At 59.8% G+C, this 18,859-nt stretch overlaps 2 protein-coding genes across 3 annotated transcripts; one reads left to right on the top strand and one right to left on the bottom strand.

The window, feature by feature from the left end:
• Nucleotides 1-1,983: 1,983 nt before the first annotated feature.
• Nucleotides 1,984-6,347, top strand: CAPG (capping actin protein, gelsolin like). Its single transcript, XM_027704247.1, is given in 11 exon segments — nt 1,984-2,063; nt 2,828-2,886; nt 2,953-3,046; nt 3,048-3,126; nt 3,195-3,349; nt 3,726-3,893; nt 4,406-4,555; nt 4,636-4,728; nt 5,157-5,289; nt 5,366-5,454; nt 5,553-6,347. Coding segments are annotated over 10 exon segments (1,050 nt in total). The 5' UTR covers nt 1,984-2,063; nt 2,828-2,863; the 3' UTR covers nt 5,619-6,347.
• A 711-nt stretch (nt 6,348-7,058) lies between these two features.
• DBNL (drebrin like) lies at nt 7,059-18,818 on the bottom strand. 2 transcript variants are annotated; one of them, XM_027704260.1, is made up of 14 exons: nt 18,717-18,818; nt 17,955-18,010; nt 15,999-16,111; nt 15,693-15,767; nt 15,265-15,411; nt 14,579-14,656; nt 13,952-14,103; nt 13,261-13,315; nt 12,647-12,721; nt 12,447-12,549; nt 11,055-11,165; nt 9,547-9,653; nt 8,451-8,556; nt 7,059-8,142 (listed from the first exon to the last, which is right to left on the bottom strand). In XM_027704260.1, the coding sequence occupies exons 1-14, from the start codon at nt 18,797-18,799 to the stop codon at nt 8,003-8,005; spliced, it is 1,401 nt and encodes a 466-aa protein (XP_027560061.1). In that variant the 5' UTR covers nt 18,800-18,818; the 3' UTR covers nt 7,059-8,002. The 2 variants fall into 2 exon arrangements, with proteins under 2 accessions (XP_027560061.1, XP_027560062.1); XM_027704261.1 differs by lacking the exon at nt 11,055-11,165.
• Between the last annotated feature and the right edge of the window lie 41 nt (nt 18,819-18,859).

Here is an 18,859-nt window from a genome sequence, read left to right as displayed (position 1 = left end):
CCCCTGTAAGCCCTGAACCCCCTGTAAGCCCTGAACCCCCTGTAAGCCCTGCACCCCTGTACCACCCACCCCTCTGTGCTGCTGTAAACCCTGAACCCCCGCTACCCCCTGCACTCCTGTCCCCCCTGCACCCCTGTGGGTGCTGCACATGCAGGCTCGGGGCCTCACGCACACCTGGGCACACCCCCCTGCACCCGTGACACTGCAGGCACAGCACACGGGAACCCCCTTGGCTGGAGCAGCACATGGACACACTACACACGTGAAGACACTGCACATGAGACGTGCACAGCACATGGCACATGCACTGCACACACCCTGCACATGCCTGGCAGTGCCCTGGGCTCCCTGCACACGCTGCACACGGAGCACACAGGACAAGCTGCGTGTGGGGCAGGACCACGCGCAGGGACCGTGCACTGCACACTGCACACGTCCTGCACACGTGTTGCGCACACATTACACATGTGTGACCCCCCCCAACACTCCCCCTGCCCGGGATTGGGGTTCAGGCTGGAGTGTGCACCCCTGGAGTGCCCCCTGGGGTGCTGGAGGGTGCAGGGGGTGATGGTGGGGGGTGCACTGGGTGCCCCCCACCCGCTCGGGCCCCGCAGGCTCCCTGGGCCGCGGTGGTGGTGGGGCCACGTGGCAGCTCAGGCCTCCCGTGCTCGTCACATGCGTGGCCCCCCCCTCGTCACACATGTGGCCCCCCCGGCCATGACTCACTGCCCAGCAATGCTGGGGCCTGCCGGGAGCTGGGGGGGCCCCACCTGCACCTCCGAGTGCCTCCCAGTGCAGCCCAGTGAGCCTCTGCTGCAGCCCCCACCCCACCCCATGCAGCCCCCCGTGACGCCTCCCCTTCCAGCTCCACTCCCAGGACAGCCTCCCTAACCTGTCATGGCTCCCCCACTACAGAATCCCCAATCCCCCGCAGTACAGCCTTCCCCCAGTACAGCCCCCCCTATTCCCAGTACAGATATCTCCCCCAGTGCAGCCCTACCAGTACAGCTCCCAGCAGACACCCCTACCCAGTACAGTCCCCCCCCATTCCTAGTACAGTCCCCCAGTATAACCCCCTCCCAATCCAGCCTCACCAGCACAGCTCAGCACAACCTCGCAGTGCAACCCCACCAGTACAGCTCCCAGCACACCCCCTCCAATCCCAGCCCCTGTGTGGACCCCCCAGCACAGTCCCTCACCCAATACAGCCCCCTTCCAGTTCAGCCCCCCACAGAGCACACCCAGCACAGCTCCCAGTATAGTCTTCACACCCAGTAGAGTCCCCCCTTCCCAGTACAACCCCCGTAGGGTCCCAAGCCTGCCCCAGCCCCTGGCAGGAGAGAAGAAGCCTGGGAGCCCCCGGGGGGGGTGGCCCATGGGTGGCACTCTGTGCTCTGGGTGACACTGGGTTCTAGTGGGTGGGGGTCCTGGGGAGAGGCGTGCCCTGGACGGGGGTGGTCCAGTAGGATGGGGTACAGTGTCCGCAGAGTTGAGGGGTCCCATGAGGGTCCCAGCAGGGTGGGGCTCCCGGGGGGAGCATCCAGGAGGGTGGGGGTCCCAGCAGTGGGGTGGGGGGGTTCCATGAGAGTATGGTTGATCCAGCAGTGTTGGGGGGTTGCTCAGGAGGAGGGGGGGATCCCCAGGACAGTCCCCAGGATGGTGGGAGTACCAGCAGGGTGAGGGGGGATCCCAGTGGAATGGGGCTCCCAGCAGAGTGGGGAAGGGTCCAGGAGGGAGGGGTCCCGGCAGAGTTTAGGTGGCCCCTGCACGGGGGCGGCGCTCAGGAGGGTGGGGGTCCCAGCAGCAGGGTGGGGGTCCCAGAGGGGAGGGGAAGCCCATGGGGGCGGGGGCTCCCAGCAGAGTGGGGGTCCCAGGGCTCAGTGCCCCCTCCATTTGAAGCCACACGGGTGGCCCAGCCCCGTCCCCCCCTGCTCGCCCTCCCCGTCCCCACCCTTTCCTGCTCCTGAGTCACCGCCGGCGCCTTCCGGGTGTTGGGGCGTCCGTCGGTGCTGCTCGGCCGGAGCCTTGGACGGAGCCGGGGCTTCTCGGGGCGTCCCTCGGGGGTCCATCTGTCCGTCGCGGGGGTCCGTCCGTTCGTGCGGAGGAGGGGCTGGCGCGGTGTCCATCTGTCTGTCATGGGATTTGTGCCTCGGGGATCTCTGTCTGTCTGTCCTGGTGCATCCCACCCCCGTGGGGTCTGTCGGTCTGCTAGGGTGTCTGTCTGCCCTTCCAGGTGTCTGACTGTCCGTCAGGACACCTCTGACTATTGGGTGTCTGTCCATCTTCCTGGGTGTCCATTTATTGGGGTGTGTGTCCATGGGGGTGTTCCCTTACCCATAGAGGTCTCCACCAGTACGTAGGGGTGTCTGTCCATCCTCTGGGTGTCTGTCTGTCCATTGTGGCATCTGTCTCCCTGGTGAGGTACCCCTCTGTCCATCTGGGTGTTCATCGGGGTGTCCCTCTGCCCATCTGGGTGTGTTCAGTTGCCCTTCTGGATGTCTGCTGGCAAGTCTGTCTGTCCTTCTGTGTGTCTGTTGGGGCATCTGTCTGTCGGGGCATCTGTCTGTCCTTCTGAGTGTCCATCTGTCCATCATGGTGTCTGTCTGTCTAATGGGTTGTCCCTCTGTCCTGGGTACCTGTCCAGATATCTGTCTGTCCTTCTGAGTGTCTAATTGTTTATCGAGGTGTCCACTTGTCCTTCTGGGTATCTGTTGGGGCACCCATTTGTCCTCCAGGGTAATAATCTGTCCCCTGGGGTGTCCTTGACCTTCTGGCTCTCCATCCTTTGCGTCCATCTCACGGTGTCCCCCCATCCGTCCATCCACAGGTCCGTCCATCCATCCGTCTCTACCACCCCAGCGCCATGTACACCGCGCTCCCCAAAAGGTACGTCCCCTCCCCACTGCCCCCCCCTCCCCGATTGCCCCCCTCTCACCCCTGCCTGCCCCGCAGTGGTTCCCCTTTCGGCCCTGCTGCCGCTCTCCCGGGGCTGCACATCTGGCGGGTGGAGCAGCTGCGGCCCGTGGAGGTCCCCGAGGCCGCCCGGGGGGGTTTTCTTCTCCGGGGATTCCTACCTGGTGCTGCACAACGGGCCGGAGGAGCGCGCCCACCTCCACCTGTGGATGGGTGAGTGCTGGAGGGACTGTGGGGCTCCGGGGGTAGGTGGGGTTGGGTGCTCACCTGGCTGCCCACAGGCCGGGACTCCTCGCAGGACGAGCGGGGCGCCTGTGCCCTCCTCTCCACCCAGCTGAGCTCACTGCTGGGCGAGCGCCCCGTCACCCACCGTGAGGTGCAGGGCAACGAGTCTGACCTCTTCATGGAGTACTTCTCCCACGGCCTCACCTACCAGGTACTGGGGTGCCCAGCGGCACTTGGGGTCCTCCCAGTACGCAGCACCCCAACCAGGCTCCCAGCACCCCAGATGGGTGCTCAGCGTCACCGTTGGGCTCTCCACACCCTCACTACTCTGCTTCATCTGTGCTGAGCAAGAGGGACCCCCACTGGGTGCTGGGCACCCTCAGAAGGTGCTCAGCATCCCTTCTGGGTGCTCACATTCATGCTGGATGCTTGTCATCCCCACTGGGTGCTGGGCACCCCACCAAGAGCTCAGCACAGCCATGGGGTGCTCAGCATCCCCTCCAGGTGCTAACTATCCATGCTGGGTGTTTGCCACCCCCATTTGGTGCTGGACACCCCACGGAGTGCTGAGCCCCCTGTGCCAGCAGGAGGGTGGTGTGGCCTCAGCATTCAAGCCCACCCGGCCCAGCCCCGGCCCCGGCCCTGCACCCAAACTGTACCAGGTGAAGGGCAAGAGGAAGATCCGGGCGAGTGAGCGAGACCCAGCCTGGGCCAGCTTCAACTCGGGGGACTGCTTCCTCCTTGACCTGGGACAGGTGAGCGGGGTGCACCTGCCCCCTCCCTGAGCCTGCTGTCCCCATCTCTGGCCCCCAGACCCTTCTCACGTGGTGGGGAGGAGGGGGCAAGTTCAACGTGTCCTGTGTGTCCCTCTGTCCTCTGGGGCATCCATCAGCTCATTGGGGTGTCCCTCTTGGTTGGGGTACCTGTACCTCCATAGGACTGGCTGTTTGTCCTTCTGTTGGGGTGTCTGTCCATCTCTCCAAGCGCCCAGCCATCTGCAGGGGTGTCTGCCTCATTTTCGGGGTGTCCATCTGTTGGGGTGTCTGTCTCTTGGGGTGCCCACTGATCTCTTGGGGTGTCCCCCTATCCAGAGCAGGGTTTGATGGTTGGGGTGTCTGTCCATCCATTGGAGTGTCCCTCTGCCCATCACAGCATCTTCCTGGACCAGCTTCAACCCCAGTGGTTGCTCCATCCCCAGCCTGGCTGAGGCAGGTTGGGGACCACTGTGGGGTGGCTCCATCACCACTGTTCCCCTCCCTGTCCCCAGACCCTTTTCGTGTGGTGTGGGGCCCGGAGCAACGTCCTGGAGCGCAGCAGGGCACAGGAGCTGGCTGTGGCCATCCGGGACAGCGAGCGGGGTGGCAAGGCGCGCCTGGAGATCGTGGTGGATGGCGAGGAGCCACCCGAGATGGTCCAGGTACGTCCTCACTGGGAGGAGAGGGGGACATGGGTGTCCCTGGGGTGGCTCTGTGACACCCCCATCTCATCCCCCGGCAGGTGCTGGGCCCCAAGCCCCCCTTGCAGGAGGGCAGCCCCGAGGAGGACGTGGCAGCCGACCAGAGCAACGCGGGGGCAGCCGTGCTCTACAAGGCAAGGACATGGCAGGACACCCCTGTGGCACCAGGGCTGGGCATGGCTGAGTGTCACCATGGAGGGCACAGGGATGGAGATGGCCAGGGGACACCATGGTGATTCTAGGGTCGGGCATAGCCAGGGACAGTGCAGTGGTCCCATGGGAGACATGGGACTGGGCAACACCAGGGGACACTGTGGTGGCCCCTGGGAGTACATGAAGCTGCGGACAGCCAGGGAACATTCTGGTGGTTCTAGGAAAGCCACAGGGAGCTGTGCATGGCCAGCAGACACACCTTGGTGGCCCCAGAGAGCATATGGGGCTGGGCATGGCCTGGGGACACGCGGGTGCCCTGAGGCAGGCATGGATGGGGAATGCTGCAGTGGCTGGGTAGAAGGACACCGGGCTCTGGGTGACCCCGCAGTGACGTCCCCTCCACGGGCAGGTGTCGGACGCGACAGGGCGCATGGACCTGACCCAGGTGGCCGCCGGCAGCCCCTTCAGCCAGAGCCTGCTCTGCCCCGATGACTGCTTCGTGCTGGACAACGGCGCCGGCGGGAAGGTCTACGTCTGGAAAGGTGCCTGGGGTGGGGACACAGGGTGACACGGAGACGGGGGCCGTGCCCAGAACGGCTCTGATATCCCCACCCGCAGGGCGCAAGGCCAACGAGCAGGAGCGCCGGGCAGCCCTCAGGGTGGCCGAGGAGGTGATCGCCCGCATGGGCCACCCGCCCCAGACACAGGTGGGTGCAGGTGGTGAGGGGTGCCCAGGGGCTGACATGGGAAGCATCACCCCCTCCCGATCCCTGTCCCGTCCCTGTCCCCATTGCTGTCCCGGCAGGTGGAAATCCTGCCCCAGGGCTGCGAGACGCCCCTCTTCAAGCAGTTCTTCACCAGCTGGAAGTGAGCAGCAGGTGCCCATGGGGCCAGTGCCCAGCCCAGGGTGTCACTAGGCTTATGCTGGCTGTGCCAGCTCCCTGCAATGCTTGTGCCCTGCTCAGCCATCCCTGTCACTGTGCCATCCCTATGCCCATGCCATTGTCACTCACATCCTTGTGCATCACATCCTTGACAACCCATGCCAAGCCCATGCCATCTCCATTGCTATGCTATCCCTGTGCCTTTGCCCACCGTGTCCATGCCACAACCATCTCCTGCCATCCCCAAGCCTGTGTCATCCCCGTTCCTGTGCCATTCCCTGTGTCATCCCCACGCCTTTGCCCTCCCATGCCCACGTCATCCCTGTCCGTCCCTGTGCCATCCCCATGTCCACGTCACTTCCTTTCCCATCCCTACCTCATCCCCAAGTCCAAGCCATCTCCTTCTTATGCCAACCCCATCCCCATGCCATCCCTCCTCCACACCATCCCCAAACCCGTGTCATCCCTGCCCCTGTGCCATCCTGTCATCCCCACTCCTTTGCCCACCCTGTGCCTACCTCCATCCTCATCTCTACACCATCCCAAACCATGCCATGCCCACAATACACCTTCCTCCCACCACTGCTGCCATAGCTCAGCCACCTGCACCCCCCTGACCACCTTCCTGAGTGTGCCTGTGCCACGCTGTGCCCACCCCGTGCCCGTGCATCTCACTCCCTTGCTCAGGCCCCGGAGAATAAAGGGACAGTGCCACATCCTGTGTCTGGCTGCTCTGGGTGTGGTACCAGCCCTGGGGATGGGGGGACACGAGGGGACTCAGGACAGGGCAATGGCCCTGCAGGGGACAAAGGTGTCCCCACCACCCTGGTGTGATGACACACCACACGACACCCTACAGGGCCACCTGTGTCACCAGGGCACCAGCCCTCTGCCCCATGGGGTGATACCCACAGCTACAGGATGTCCCCAGGGGCTGGCAGCACCCATAGTGACCAGGAGCCCCAGTCCTTGTGTGACCACCTGACCCCAAAGTGGTTGGGAAAGGTGGGAGATGGCCCGTGGCTCCCAACTGGCTGCCACCCTGCGTCCCCCACGTCCCCAAATCACCCATGTGCTCAAGCCCCTGATACTTCCAAATGCCCAGTGTACCTCCATGTCCACATCCTCGAATGTCCCACCCTCTGCTCTCTCCACAGTCCCTGCATCCCTAATGTCCCCAGTGTCACCAACAACACCCACAAAACCCCTCACCACCCTGGGGCCAGCCAGACCCTGCAACCCCCATCACTGCTGGCTGCTCCCTCCCTCATTAGACCCAGATAATTAGTGTTGGAACTAATTATGTCCCCAGTTACCGCTCCCTTGGCCCCTGCTCATGACAACCTGATGTGACAACACGTCTGGCATTAGGGACACCAAACCCCTGGCATTCCACCCCAATTCCCACCCACATCCTGTCGCATCCATCACCAAGGAAAAGCCCTTTTATTGTAGCTGGAGAGGGCCTGGGGTAGGGGGAGAGGGAGGGGGAAGGAGCCCAGGGGAGGGGCTCAGAGGAGCCACCATGTTCCCCAGTGGAAGGGGTGGGTGAACCAGGACCCCCTGACACCCCCAACCCCATCCTCTCCTACTCCTAAAGTGACACTGAGGTGGGAAACTCAATGTGGGGGAGGGGCTGGGCTTTTCCTCGTTCACAGTGAATTTGGGGTAATGGGGGAGGTCCCACCCGCTTGGCCTGGCTGGATCTGCGCTGCAGGGGAGCTTATTCACTCCCAATTAAATCCCTGGAGCATGACTGGGGGAGAGGGAAGGGAAACCCTCTGGTGGGGAGAGCAGGGAGGAAAACACAGGTTCACGTGTGGCGATCTCAGGGTGCTCAGGGTTGGGGGGGGAACAGAGCCAGGATTCAGCTCTGCTGGTGATGTCGACCCCATGGGATGGCAAAACCATTCTGATGAGCTTTGCTGGTGAAATAAAATTGGGAAAGTGGCTTCTCCGGTGTGGCTGCAGCAGGTCCAAGGTCACAGGGTGAGAGAAAGCGCAGGGGGGAGGTAATTTGTTCCCTGAAAATGCCCTGTGAGGGATTTGCCACCTCCCTCCTTCCCACTCCAAAGCCAAGGGAGGAAGGGGAGACCAGCACTGTGGGGCTCAGGGTAGGATGGGACCCTTCACCCACCCAAGGGCAGCTATGGGGGACGGGGGGCAGCACCTGGGTGGACCCTGCTGCCCAGGGAGTGGGGAATGGCACTTCACTTAGAGAGAGAAAGAAATAGAGAAGAAGAAAAAGCCACACGTCATTTGGAAGAATCAGGCAGGAGCCGAGTGGTCCCAGGAGGCTGGAATGGTCCCAGGGGTCTGCAGCAGTCCCAGGGGTCTGGAGCCCCCCACCAGCCCCCCCCGCCAGCCCCCCCTACTCTATCAGTTCCACGTAGTTGGCAGGGAACATGCCGAAGTGACCGTCAGGGCCGTAGCCACGCCACCAACCCTCGTCAATCATCTCGATGTTGGTGATGATGTTCTCGGGATCAAAGGAGATCTCGGTGTCATCAGCTGGAATGGAACAGAGAGGAGGGGGGGTCAGACCACCTGTACCCTCCCAGCTCTGGTGTTTCCAACATAAGAGGAGTGTGGAGCTGCTGGAGCAAGTCTAAAGGAGGTCTCAGAGATGCTCTGGGGGCTGGAGCCCCTCTGCTCTGGGGACAGGCTGGGAGAGCTGGGGGTGTTCACCTGGAGGAGAGAAGGCTCTGGGGAGACCTGAGAGCACCTTCCAGTGCCTAAAGGGGCTCCAAGAGAGCTGCAGAGGGACTTTGGACAAGGACCTGGAGTGGCAGGACACAGGGAATGGCTGTGGGTCTCACCAGCCTGGTAGTCGTAGAGCGCTCGGGCACAGAGCCCCTTCCCCGCCAGGTCCGGCGGCTCCTGGTACTGCAGCCCATAGTCGTATTTGGCATCGTCCACTTGTTCCTTCAGGAAGGAAGGAGAGAGGGAGAACAGGAATTACCAGGAGAAGAGGGGGAGGGAGGAAAACAGCAACGTGAAGCACCCAGAGATGTAGATCAGCCCCTGGGGCTCAGAGTCTGGAGGTCCCGGGTGCCCCCCGGAATAAAACCTGGGCTCTGGGAAGGTCTTGCCACATGTCTCTGCCATGGGACCCAGGAGACCAAACCAACCCTGAGCCGAAGAGTCAAGGTGGCCACCTCCCAGTCAGCACTGATCCCTATCCCTTGAGATTTCATCCCAACAAAACCACTGGAGACCAGTGGCAGACAACCCGTCTGGATCCTTATCCCTTGGGGTCCCCCCTGCAGACAGAGGTTCAACTCCCATGGATAAGCTCCAGCTTCCCAAGTGTTTCTGCTGGAGCCTGAGCCAGCTGTCATTTGCTTTCCTCTGGAAAGGCTGAGGGGATTGCTCAGCCCATCTACTCTGGAATCCTTTGGAATCCGCTGGACAATTCCAGACAAATTCCAGAATGATAAAATGATGTTTGGAATGCTGATGGTTTGGTGAGCAGAGGAGAGGAAACCAAAGGGCCCCACATCTCCAAGGGAAGCACAGCACAACCCCACTATTAGCCACTGGAGAATATTGGATCATGCCAAGAATAGCTGGGAATGTCAGCTCTGCTGGATTTGGATGTGCAGGAGAAGGAGGAGAAAGGGCTTTGGAAGAGGCCTGTGGACCCTCTCCCCTCACTGGCTCTGGAGCACTGACAACAGCTGGATGGCCCTGGAGTATGGGATGGGTGCCAGGGGCTCAGCACCAGTGTCTCCCACTGGGAGCACTGGGGAGGGATCCAGCAGCACCCCCTCACCAGGCGGATGCACGTGAGCTCCGGGGTCTCTCCTACTGATTTTAGCCCAGAAAAGGGTTCCAGACTCATCCTAAAGGATAAAGCCACGCTCTCCCACATGAATCCTGGCCCCTCCTCAGGGGTCCCCCCCCCGAACGCACCTGGGGGGGCTCCTCATAGATGGCTGAGGGCTCCGGCGGCTCCTCGTACAGATTCGTCTCTTCCACACGGGACACCGGGACGCCAGAATTGTACCCAGAGTCTCGTCCTGAGGAGAAACATGGCATCTGTCACCAAAATCATGCCCTGTTCCCCTGTCCATCTGGCTCCTGCTCCAGGCTGGAGTGACAGCACATTCCTGGTGGAAGCTGGGTGTCCCCCAGATCTCCTGTCCAGCCAGGGAATGGAGCTTGCTTGGACCATGGGATGGGGCAGGCAGGAAGCACAGAAGAGAGCAAGCAGGGGTTTAGGGAGCAATGAAAAGGACAAGGGAGAGATCCAGGATCTCCGAGAGGGAAGGGATAAACTCACTCCAGATGAACCATGTTCCCATGGAGGGGAAGGGCTGGAGTGGAGGCCATGGCCAAGAGCAGCATCTAGTGGTGATGGTGGCCTGGCTACACCGGATCATGGCCCTGGCCCTCAGCACATCCCTGGGCCCCAGTTTGTCCCTGGTCTCTGCCTCACCCCTGGCCCTCTCCTTGTTTCTGGCCCTCAGCCCGTCCCTGCCCCCCACCTCATCCCTGGCCCCACAGCTTGTCCCTGGTCCTCAGTTCATCCCTGGCCCCCACTTTGTTGTCCCTAAACCCCACCTCATCATCCCTGGCCCCCACCTCATTTCTGCCCTCACCTCCTCCCTGCACATGGCGGGGGGGTGGAACTAGATGGTCCTTCAGATCCCTTCCAATGCAAACCAACCTGTGATTCCATGATTCAGGGACAAGGCCAACCCTCAGTGCCACCCATGGGGTGCACATGGGGAGACCTCTGGGCACAGCCAGACCTCTTCTGGAATCGCTCCCTGTCCCAAACCACTGGGAAGTGGTTAAGCAGGGGCACCTTCCACTGGCCCAGGTTGCTCCAAGCCCCATCCAACCTGCCTTGGACACTTTCAGGGATGGGGCAGCCACAGCTTCTCTGGGCAACCTGTGCCAGGGCCTCCCCACCCTCCCAGGGAAGAATTTCTTCCCAATATCCCATCTAACCCTGCCCTCTGGCAGTAGGAAGCCATTCCCCCTTGTCCTGGCACTCTGTGGCTGTGTACTGGTCTTTACTGGGACAGGGAAACAGCCCAGTCTAACTCTTGAGTTGGGAAACCCCTGCACAGGGGCCTCAGCTGTGTCTCGGGGCACTTTGGGCAAGTCCAAGTGTGACTGTCAAAGCCCCCGTGGTCTGGAGGGGGCTGGGGGTGCTCAGAGCTGAATTCCAGCCTTTCAGCAGGAGATATCCTCATCCCCTGGACACTGCGCCTTCGGCTGAGGACTAGGAGGAACCATCCTCATCCTCAGCATCACACTAAGCCCTGGCTGGAGACAAACACGGGGGTTCCTGGTCCAAGGAATGGGAAAAACAGATGGAGTCTTTGAGCCAGGCCTCAACATGCCCAATTTTGTGGAATCTATTTGGAAAGATGTGGAGAAAAGCTTTGGGGAGGGAGCCAAGCACGTACCTGCTGCAGGTACTGGGGACACTGGCGGTGACCCCCAAACATCTCGGCTGGGGGAGGCAGGACTGGGCACAGAGTTCACCTCCTTCTGCAGGAATGGGCTGCGGAGCTTCCCTGGAAAAGGAGACTAAGGGGCTGCAGGAGCTGGGCAGGCAGCGGGACTCCCAGCCCACAACTGTGCACCCAAGGGTGCTGCTGAGTCACCTTCCCAAGCAGGATTTTCCAGCTCTAATCCCAGTTGTGGAAAACAAGTTTGGCAACTGGTTACAGCAGCAGCAGCCAAGGGAAAATTAAAAAAAAAAAAAAAAAGATTTTGAGGGAGGAAGAGGAGCTGGGAGACCCTGCCACTGGCTCTCCAGGGTGATTTTTGGAGCAGTCTGAATGCCACAGACATCAGACTGGGAGGGGATGATGCAAACTGGTTTCTGCCAGTGCATTTCCTGTGGCAAGAGTGAACTGTGCACTGTTATCTCCCCATCTCCACCTCTAAACCAAACAAAAGCTGAGGAGAAGAATTGCCAGACAAACCCTACCACACCAAGACTCCAGTCTACCCTCACCTCTGAGTCTGATCAGTTCCAGGGTATTTATCTCCTTTTCTTCCATGAAAACCATCAAATCCTAATGAAATACCTCAAAATCAGCCTCTCCCCCTGATGTTTAACCAGCAAAAAGGACATTTTCCCAGTGTGGCATTTCTTCCTCTCCCATTCATGCCTTGCCTGCCCAAGGAAGAAGGGATTTGTGCTCCTGTCACCAAGTAAAAGTGATTATTCAATGAATCAATTTAAGGTGATTTGGAGGGGGTTGGGCTGAGGAGGAGGAGGCAGTCACCCAGGGGTGTCGTGTGCTCACAGTGACTTCCTCAGCTGCTCTCAGCTCTGGTTTGCAAACTTCCTGGTTTCTATCAGAGAAATCAAATCAGGCTCTTCCAACATCCTGCTTGGCTCGGGCAATGCAAAAATTTGGGCAGAACTTTGGGCAGTCAGGATAGATTGCAATGGTGGTGTCTTTCTGGTGTCAATGTATTGAACTTCCATTGAAAAAAATGAAATTTAGGGTTCAGAAGGGAAGGCAGAGTATGGAAAACTTCTGTCTTGGTGGTTAAAACTTGGCACAACTGGAACCTCACTTTGGAAAATGGCAGGAGCCGGGGGGGACACCACAGAGAACATCGATGTGATGAGAGCTGCCCGTTCTCAGCCGGAACAGCGGCCTCACAGCATCACTGCCCCACTGGAACCCCACTGGGACCCTGCTCCACTGGGACACAGGGGGGGACTGGGGCTGGCCCCCATCACCCTCCCTGTGTCCCTTACACCATACCTGGTGTCCCCGTGTCCCCTCACACCGTACCTGGCAGTGCCACCCTCCCCGTGTCCCCTCACACCGTACCTGGCTGGGCCGGTGTCCCCGTGTCCCCTGGCCCCGCTCTCTCCCTCTGCTTGAAGATGTCGCGGGGGTTCACGGCTCTCTGTGCAATCAGAGTCGCAGCCTCCTGCCCAGGGGAAGGGCCCAGATGCCACGTCAAGGTCACAGAGCAGCAGGGGGGGCAGAGCCGAGGCAGACACCCCCCAGAGCTCCCAGCTCCGTACCTGGGCTTTCTCCACCGACTCGCTTCTCTTGAAGCCCTTCCTCTGCCGGGTCTCGTACTCCTCAGCCTGCTCTTTCTGCAGCACAAGAGAGGGTCTGGGTGCTGAGCCAGCCCACTCTGGACGCATCCAGCTGCTCCAGGCCCATCCAGTTCCTTCCAGCATCATCCTATCCCCTTCCTGCCTCTTCTGCCCCCTCCAGCCCCCTCCAGCCCCATCCTGCCTCCTCTGGACCCAAGGAACTGACAAGGCAATGGAGGGGGAATGGAGAAGAAACCCTGGATCTGGGAGGGAGGCTGAGAAAAGGCACTTGGTTTCATGGAATCATGGAATGATTCAGATTGGAAAAGCCCTCTGAGATCATCAGGTCCAACCGTTTCCCCAGCACTGCCAAGGCCACCCATGTCCCCATGTGCCACACCCGCGTGTCTTTTAAATCCTCCCAGGGCTGGGGACTCCACCACTGCCCTGGGCAGCCCTTTACCATGAAGGAATTATCCCAATATCCAACCTAAACTTCCCCTGCGCAACCTGAGGCCATTTCCACTTGTCCTATCCCGGGTCCCTATCCCCTCCATCATGGATAAACCTCGCCTGGGGCCAATGCCAGAGCTCACCCATTGCTGCTGCTCTCTGTCCCTGTTCTCAGCCTCCTGTTGCTGCTGGAGTCTCCTGTGGGGACAAACTGGGGTTAAAACCAAGGATTTGGGACCTCAGCCCATTGCAGCTCCCCAGGAAGAGCACAGGAAGGATGTCCCCCTCACTCTGGGGACATTCCCCCTCACTTAGGGGCCAGATGAGGAGTCACAGGTCACCCTTGGAGAGAGGAACATTGTGAGAGGGGCAGGAGCAGCTCCAAATATTGGGATCAATCCAGAGAAATCTCTTCCTCAGGGATATGGACATGAGCATCCAGATGTGGGGACCAAGCAGACTTCCCTGCAGTCCCTCAGGGCTCAGATTCCCCCAAAGCCAGTCTAGACCTCCAGCACCCCAAAACAGGGGCCATGGGTGTCAGGGAGGAGTTTGGGAAGCAAGAGGGGGATCAGTGGGCAGGGAGAGCTAGGGAGATGCTCCCTTCACCCCAGAGCAAAATCCTCTCCACGTATGCTCCCTTAAAGGAGATTTCCTGGGATTGCAGGAATTCCAGCAGTGAGGAATGCATGGACATGATCCACCATTCCCTGAGGAACAACCTCTGCAGGAGTCAGGACAGCTCACAGACGTGGTGACAAGGATACCCAGCACCACCGAGAGATCCCAGAGGGCAGGACGGCCTCTTGGAATCATTCCCAACATCCCACTCACTTCTGGGCTTCGATTTCACTGGATCTGGCTTTGAACCTCTGCTCCCTCCCTGCTGCCTCCTGCAGCTCCCGCTCCCGCCGCTCCCGCTCCAGCCGCTGCCGCTCTTCCTCCGCCCTCCTCTTCTCCTCCAGCCGCCGGTTCTCCTCATCCTTCTGAGGGCACACGGGCACGGAGGGGTGGGGGTCACACTGCCCCCAGCCCTCTGCATCCCGGGGCACGCAGCAGGTCCCAGGGCTGTGGCCCCCAGCCAGAAGGTTCACACATCATTAAACCCCAGTAAAACCCAACACGAAAGGGGAAGGAAACACAGGGCAGCCTTCAGAGGGGACAAAAATCAGTTTCCTCACCCAAACACGGTTCATTTGGAGCTGGGGTGCACCCCAGCCCCCCTCCCCCGTGCCCACTGCAGCAGCCCTGAGCCAAATTCAGATGAGAAAGAGGAGCACCTTCCCCTTCAGGACTCAGCCCCTCCTCCCTGAGCACCGGAAGGCAGCAGCTCTGCACTTCCCTGAGCTCTGGATCTCTGATTCCAGGCAGCATTACCCAATTCCCAGACAGGGAACACAGCACGTGGAGAGTAATCTCCAGCTAAATCCAAAGGCTTCGTGCTCCGAGGCATGTGCTCACCTCTGCTTTGGCCCAGAAATTATCCTTATTGACCCGCTTGATTTCGGACATCGCGTTTGTCTTCTGGTAGACGGAGCCCTGGGGGGGAAAGGCACAGACAAATCACCATTTTTGCATTTTTTGTCAAAAATCAGCCCAAATCAGCAGTCTGGGACTTCTTCTAAGAAGTTCCTATAACCTGATGCTTTGCCCCAAAATTTGAGGCCAGCAACGTGTATGTTGCCAAAAAAGGGCAATTGCAGGCCCTGGCACAGGTTGCCCAGAGAAGCTGTGGCTGCCCCATCCCTGGAAGTGTCCAAGGCCAGGTTGGACAGGGCTTGGAGCAACCTGGTCTTGTGGAAGGTGTCCCTGCCAAGGCAGGGGGGTGGAACTGGATGAGCTTTAAGGTCCCTTCCAACCCATCCATTCCATGATTCCATGCTTCAAATCTGCCCTGTCAGTGTAAACCCATTGCCTCTTGTCCCGTCACTCCAGGTCCTTCTCCAAAGTCCCTCTCCAGCTCTCTTGGAGTCTGTTTAGGCACTAGAAGGGGCTCTAAGGTCTCCATGGAGCCTTCCCTTCTCCAGGCTGAACATTCCATGGACATGTCAATGCCCAGGGAGCCACTTCCATCACTGGATGAGAGTGGTCTCAGACCCTCCCCCACCCAGAGGGACCACCCCAAAACCCTCACAGATTCAACTCACCACAGGAGCCTGAGGCCCTGAGTCTTGGAACTTGCTGCTCTCCTTGTGGAAGCTGTAGTTGGCTCCAGAGGCCTTGGCCACTTTCTCCATGATAAGTTCAGGCTCCACGTCCTCCTCTGCCCGGGCATTGATGGTGACATGAGCCCCCTGAGCAGAAAGAACCAGCACAGGGGTGCAGGGGTCACTCTGGGAGCCCCCAAACCCACCACCTTGCCCTGGTGGGTCCTGTCTGCACTCCCGGAGCCCCCAAGGGAAGGAAAAGGGTTCTGGTGAGATGGAGAAAATCTCCAGACAGATTTTTTGGCAACCTGGTCTAAGTAGAAAGTGTCACTGCTCATGGCAGGGGGCTGGAAGTGAATGGTCTATAATGTCTCTTCAACTCAAAGCATTCCATGATTCCCTAAGGGAGGACATGGGGAGGATCAGACCTTTAGGAAGTTGGCCACGGTGCTGACGTGGTTGGCGCAGGCTCCTTTCCGCACGTCATTGACACCTTCACCTGTCTGTAAAGAGAAACCATCGGCTCACCTGAGCCCATCCCAGCTGCACCCATGGCAGCAGCACCTGGATCAAGCCTGACCCTCTCTCTAGATCTCTTGGAGGCTCTTCGGGCACTAAGGTGTCCCCAGAACCTTCTCTTCTCCAGGCTGGACACCCCCAGCTCTCCCAGCCTGGCCCCAGGGCACAGGGGCTCCAGTTCCCTCCCCGATAAACTGAGGTCCATCTCCACTCACCCAGTTGATGAGGACGTATTTGGGCAGCCCGGAGTTGGGATCCTTCACCCGGCAGAAGCCGTACATCACCTTCCCGCTGTTGAGCTCCTCCACCATCTCCTCCAGCCCCCCGTCTGCCCCGGGAGGAAGGAGAGGGGGTGAGTCCAGCCCATTCCATACACATGCTGGGAACAGCCAAACCCATGGAGGCTGCAGCCTCCCAGCTCCTTATTCCTTGGAGATTATCCCTGTGAGATTTGGGAATGTCCTATCACAGGATCATCTCAGAGCCCCCAGTGTTTACCCTGGTCCTTCCATTACCTGATGATTTGTCATCCACAGAATTATTTGGGAGCCAAGCCCCAGCCTTCTCTCACCCACCCCCATTCTCAGCAGCCTTCATCACCCAGTTCCTCTTCCTCAGGCTTTCACAAACCCCATACAGAAAGATCCTGGATCCGTAACCAAGTGAAGGGATGGCAGAGAAGGGGAAGGAGCTGCTCACATCCCCAGATTAATCAGAGGCTTTAATGAAAGCAGGCAGCTGCCAGCTCTGCCCACAGGTTCCTGTACAAAACCACGCTCCAGTGAGCACCGGCACGGCCGGAAAACACCTCAGTGAGGGCAGGAATGGTGCTGGGAAGTGGTGGAGGAACTGGCTGAGCTTTGTACCTGCTTTGTCAGACAGGAAGTAGAGAAGGAACCAAGAGGGCGACATGGGGTAGGGCCCTGCTTGTCCACCTCCTGCCCCAACGCTTCCCTCGCTGTAAACACACCCAGGGTGGTCTCAGCGTCAGACTTGGGGGCTCAGAAGTGAATCCCAGGGGGAAAATCCCACACAGGCCTCAGGCAGGGGCTGGGTGAGCAATGGGAAGGGCACAGCATCGCTCCCACTATGCCAAAAAGCTACCAGGAATGGAGGAAAACTACCAAAAACTCACACTCTCATCTTGAAAAAATTACTCCAGACCACAATTTCCCCTGCACTGGATTGTCTGAGCCCTGAACGGGGGGAAAAGAGCCACTGACCCTTAATAGCCCTGGCAGGACGGGCACAGCCCAGCCTGGCTCGCTCCGCACTGCAGGAGCACCCAGATCATTTCCCTCTCCCTATTAAATATTTATGCATTGGCTCTAAATTTGGCTCCAAACCCAGCAGGGAAGTTGAAGGCTGGAAGTCTGAAGCCGGTTGGGTGAGTGCTGGCATGGAAGGACATGACGGGAATGCTGGGGGGAGAAGGGATCTGTGAGGAGCTCGGGGCACACCCTCTGCAGCTCCCCAAAACCCTCATCTGTGGCTCAACAAGAGCTTTTCCTGAACAAAATTCCCCAGCACCATGGCCCTGGCTCCGTGGGCTCTGCCAGGCCCTGCAGAGCATCCCAGAAACTTCCACAGAACTCTGTGGGTTGGGAGAAACACTTGGAAATTTGGGAAGAAGCCAGGGAGGGATGAGAGGATACAAATCCCTAGAGTGGGGAAATCCTCTATTGCACTGCTTCCCGATAGTTTTAGCTTCCCAGCCAGGAGTGTTTTAGGGGAACCAGTAGTCAGATAAAAAATAAAAAAAAAAATCGTGGGAAGGAGAGAATTGGATGTGAGGGGCTTCAGGAGCATTTAGTGGGAGCCCCAGCTGGGTGAACGGCTGGAGCGCCACATGGTCCTGCCTAAATCCGGGATCTAAAATACTTCAGAGATGCACAGAGCAACCAGGGTCCAAACTCTGGATCCTTTGGAAAGGAGGAGAATGAAAGGGAAGGAGAAGCAGAGCTGCCAGCAAGTCTCTGCTCCATATTCCTCGCTCCAAAATCACACTGGACACCCTGACACAGCTGCCACCCTTGTCCAACCATCAAGGGCACTCCCCAAAACACCCTCTGGGGTTAAAAACCCCCTGACATCCCAGGCAGGCAGAGTGACATGAGCCCTGGAAGCCCCCAGACCCACAGGAATGGGGGGACAGACCCCACCACACTCACCTCCAGAGCCGGCCACCCGCAGGTCATTGCTGTTGCCTTCATAGGTGAACAGAGCCCTAAAATTAAGGCAGAAATGGGATTTTTAGCCAGTTTTATCCAGCATGGTGCCCATCTGGAGTGTTCACACACCCCTGACACCTCCTGAAGCTCAGAGCCCCACAGAGACCCCCACCCCACACACTGCCCACCCCACAGCCCAGGGACTTACTGATCCCCCCAGACACCCCCACAGCCCGGATCCCCTCTATACACCTCACAGCCCCTCACACACACCCACAGCCCCCCTACACACCCCTCACCCCCTCACACTACCCACACCCCTGATCCCTTCTATACATTCCACATGCCCCCCAAGCACCCCCACACTCCCTGACACTCCACATCCCCCCACAACACACTGGCCCGGCCCTAAATCTTCCCCCAGATCACCCATCCTCAGCCATCCGTTTTGCTTCCACCCCTCCGCCCCCTCCCCACCCCCTCCCGTTCCCCCTGCATCCCCATCCCCCACCCCAGCCATCCTCAGCCCCCCTAAACACACACAGCCCCCAAACACCCCACAGACCCTCGCACACCCCCATCCCCCCAAACATCCCCCAAACACCCCACAGACCCTCGCAACCCCCTCATCCCCCCAAACATCCCCCAAACACCCCACAGCCCCCTTGAAACCCCCTCATCCCCCCCTCGCCCCCCGCCCCCCAGCTCCCCATCGCCCCCGCTGTCCCGTCACGGCCCCCGGAGCCCCCGCCGGCCCCTCACCAGTCCGTGGCGCTGCCCGCCGCCACCACGCTGCCGTAGGCCTCCTGCAGCGCCCGCCCGTTCTTGGCCAGGTTCAGCGCCATGGCCGCGCCCGCTCCGCCCGCCGGCAGCGCGGGCACCGCCCCGCCGAGGATACCGGCACC

The sequence above is a fragment of the Neopelma chrysocephalum genome, unplaced genomic scaffold, assembly GCF_003984885.1.
Source record: "Neopelma chrysocephalum unplaced genomic scaffold, ASM398488v2 Primary Assembly neopelma1_262, whole genome shotgun sequence".
Lineage (NCBI taxonomy): Eukaryota > Metazoa > Chordata > Aves > Passeriformes > Pipridae > Neopelma > Neopelma chrysocephalum.
Note: the sequence above shows the minus strand (reverse complement) of the source record. Positions and strands in the feature narration are given on the sequence as shown.